This window comes from Propithecus coquereli, unplaced genomic scaffold (genome assembly GCF_000956105.1).
Source record: "Propithecus coquereli isolate 6110/MARCELLA unplaced genomic scaffold, Pcoq_1.0 Scaffold520, whole genome shotgun sequence".
Classification (NCBI taxonomy): Eukaryota; Metazoa; Chordata; class Mammalia; order Primates; family Indriidae; genus Propithecus; species Propithecus coquereli.
Window position 1 is genome coordinate 93,883 of NW_012151064.1, and position 2,422 is coordinate 96,304.

At 32.1% G+C, this 2,422-nt stretch overlaps 1 protein-coding gene across 1 annotated transcript in view; it reads right to left on the reverse strand.

Annotated features, from left to right (window-relative positions):
* Window positions 1-721: 721 nt before the first annotated feature.
* DGKB (diacylglycerol kinase, beta 90kDa) overlaps window positions 722-2,422 on the reverse strand; it is a gene marked incomplete at its 3' end in the record, with an annotated part of 269,792 nt that continues 268,091 nt past the window's right edge. The window contains exon 19 of the mRNA XM_012656843.1: window positions 722-882. Coding sequence (XP_012512297.1) covers window positions 722-882 — 161 coding nt within the window. The remainder of the gene's footprint in view (window positions 883-2,422) is intronic.

A 2,422-nucleotide genomic window follows, 5' to 3' on the forward strand; every position in this document is an offset into this window, starting at 1 on the left:
TGTGTGTGTGTGTGTGTGTGTGTGTGTGTGTGTGGGAGAGAGAGAGAGAAATGTGACATGACAAAATTTGCAATGAGTGACAGACATTAAATGGAATGTAATGCTATGGTAATATATTGTAGACTTCATAATTGTCTAAATACATATATAACCACTGTTAAAATTATTAATTTCTTGAGGATTAAAATATCAAAAACTCAACTAAAAATGATATTTTACTTTCAGTATAAGATTCTAAAAGAAATAAAGTAAAAAGTCAGCCTTATAACTTAGTAACCACTTGAGAATAGTAGTAGCCCTTTTTATAGACTTAGTGTAGATTTTTAGTAAGTTATAATAATATAACATGGATCTCAAAGTAAGATAAAATTTGATGCAGTATTTTCACGTTTTCGCTAATATGGAGCTTTAGTATTTACTCTAAAATCTTGAAAGTATCTTAAAACCATTGTAAGCTTCATTTTAGTAACAAAAATATTCAAACCAATTATAAAGAATATAGTTTCTTTCCTTTGTTTAACACATGAAAAATTTATCAATTGCTGATACTCTGACTTTAAATAAATTCATAAGCTTTATTATTACCTGTTAGAAGAGATGTTTTGCTGACATAAAAATAAAATAAATTATTTATACTCAGTAAATTTTCACCGTGAAAGAGTTTTCATACTGTGATTACCCAGGACAGGTAAAAAAAAAGAAAATTAGTGGAAAATCTTACCACGCCAATGGAAAAGTAATTATTGATGATACTGTAAGGCACTGGGTCTCCCTTCTCATCTTTGTCATTAGGTATGACTTCAAACTTCCACCTGTCCAACATTATTTCTGTGCTGTTTTCAATGTCTTTTAGGATTTTCATCAGATTCTCACCTTCATAACCTAATGGGAAAAAAAAAAAATACCTTGAGAAAATAAATCTGGCCAAATAACACAAGCTGTATTTACATATTGTTTGAGTGTGTTTATGTATGTATATTATTCTAAAGGTAAATAATGCATTTAAAGCAAATTCCATCACCAAATGAAGAATTAACTATAATCGTATCATATTCATACCAAGATTTAATTCTTAGCTTCAATTTTCAATACATATTGTATTTCTCTCTTGCGGTGCAAATTCTCAGTGTATACAACCGACAATGAACATTTCTACTGCATACCCCGTAAAACTTTACATCAGTATATTCAAAATGGAATTAATTATCTGCTTGCTTATCTCCCTCCTGTGCATCCTATCTCAGAAAATCACCACCCTACACCCAGTTGAAGTCAAAACCTGCATGCCGTTTTAGACTTCTCCCTTTCTGTCGTTCCTTTATCCTCACTCTTTTCTCCCTAGTGATAGAGAACAAGTTGCAGTTTAAGGAAAAGGTCTTACACTTTTTAAATTTGTTTCATTTCATTTTTTATTCTATCTACTCTTACTGCCCTTTTCCCTTGGCTGGCTTGCATCTATTTCCTCAGCATGGTTTTAAATGTGCTAACATAAACACTTCTTTTTGCAAGCCAGCCCTTCAAAATAATGGACCAGATGCCCTGCCTATGCAGTCCCACAGCATGTAGGACAACTAGCTTTGTCTTAGAACTAGTACACTGCATTATAACTGTGTTTGTCTCACTACTGGTTCCTTCTACCAAGTCTGCCCTAGAGTAAATGTTCAACAAATCCATTTTTTAATGAATCAACTACAGCTGGTCAACATGTCCTGAAAAGAGAGTTATTGCTAATATTACATTTCTCTTTAATTTATCTGTAGGTATATAACATTATAGTTATGACTGCAGCCTAACCTTGGCTATGTTACTGTTTTCGTTTCTTAACCTCCCCCAACATTAGTTTCCTTCCCTGTATATCCTTAGATTTTTTTGTGCGGATTAAGTGAAATGATGCATAAAAGTTCTTAGTACATGAGGCCTAAAACATAGAAAATAGAAAGTTCTCAATAATACAATACTACTATGATAGCATTGGTATTTGAAATATCGTACTAAGTTAAATAATAGCTCTCTTCAAACAGATACACACACATGTACAAACATACGCATAACTAAAATGATATTTTGAGTTGGAACAATATTTTCAGAGTTGTTTTCTTTTTTCTCTGTGTCCAACTTTTGGCAAGTAACTTAATAATTTATTTGTTGAACAAGGAAATGCCAGAGGCTATGAGTCCTCATTAGAGGTGTTAGCACACATATCATCAGATAAACTCATTGGGTTAAAAGAAAAAACAATGGGCAGTCTCACATGCCAACATTCCCTAAGGAAGAATAAATTACACTAAAGGTATATTTTTTCAATTAACTATTAGAAAGTAAAGGCCACCAGAAACTAGAAACACCCTTTTTGGAGGCCATCCTGACTTCTTACCTTATATAGGTTTAAAAAATAATCATGTGCTATTTAATACATACAACA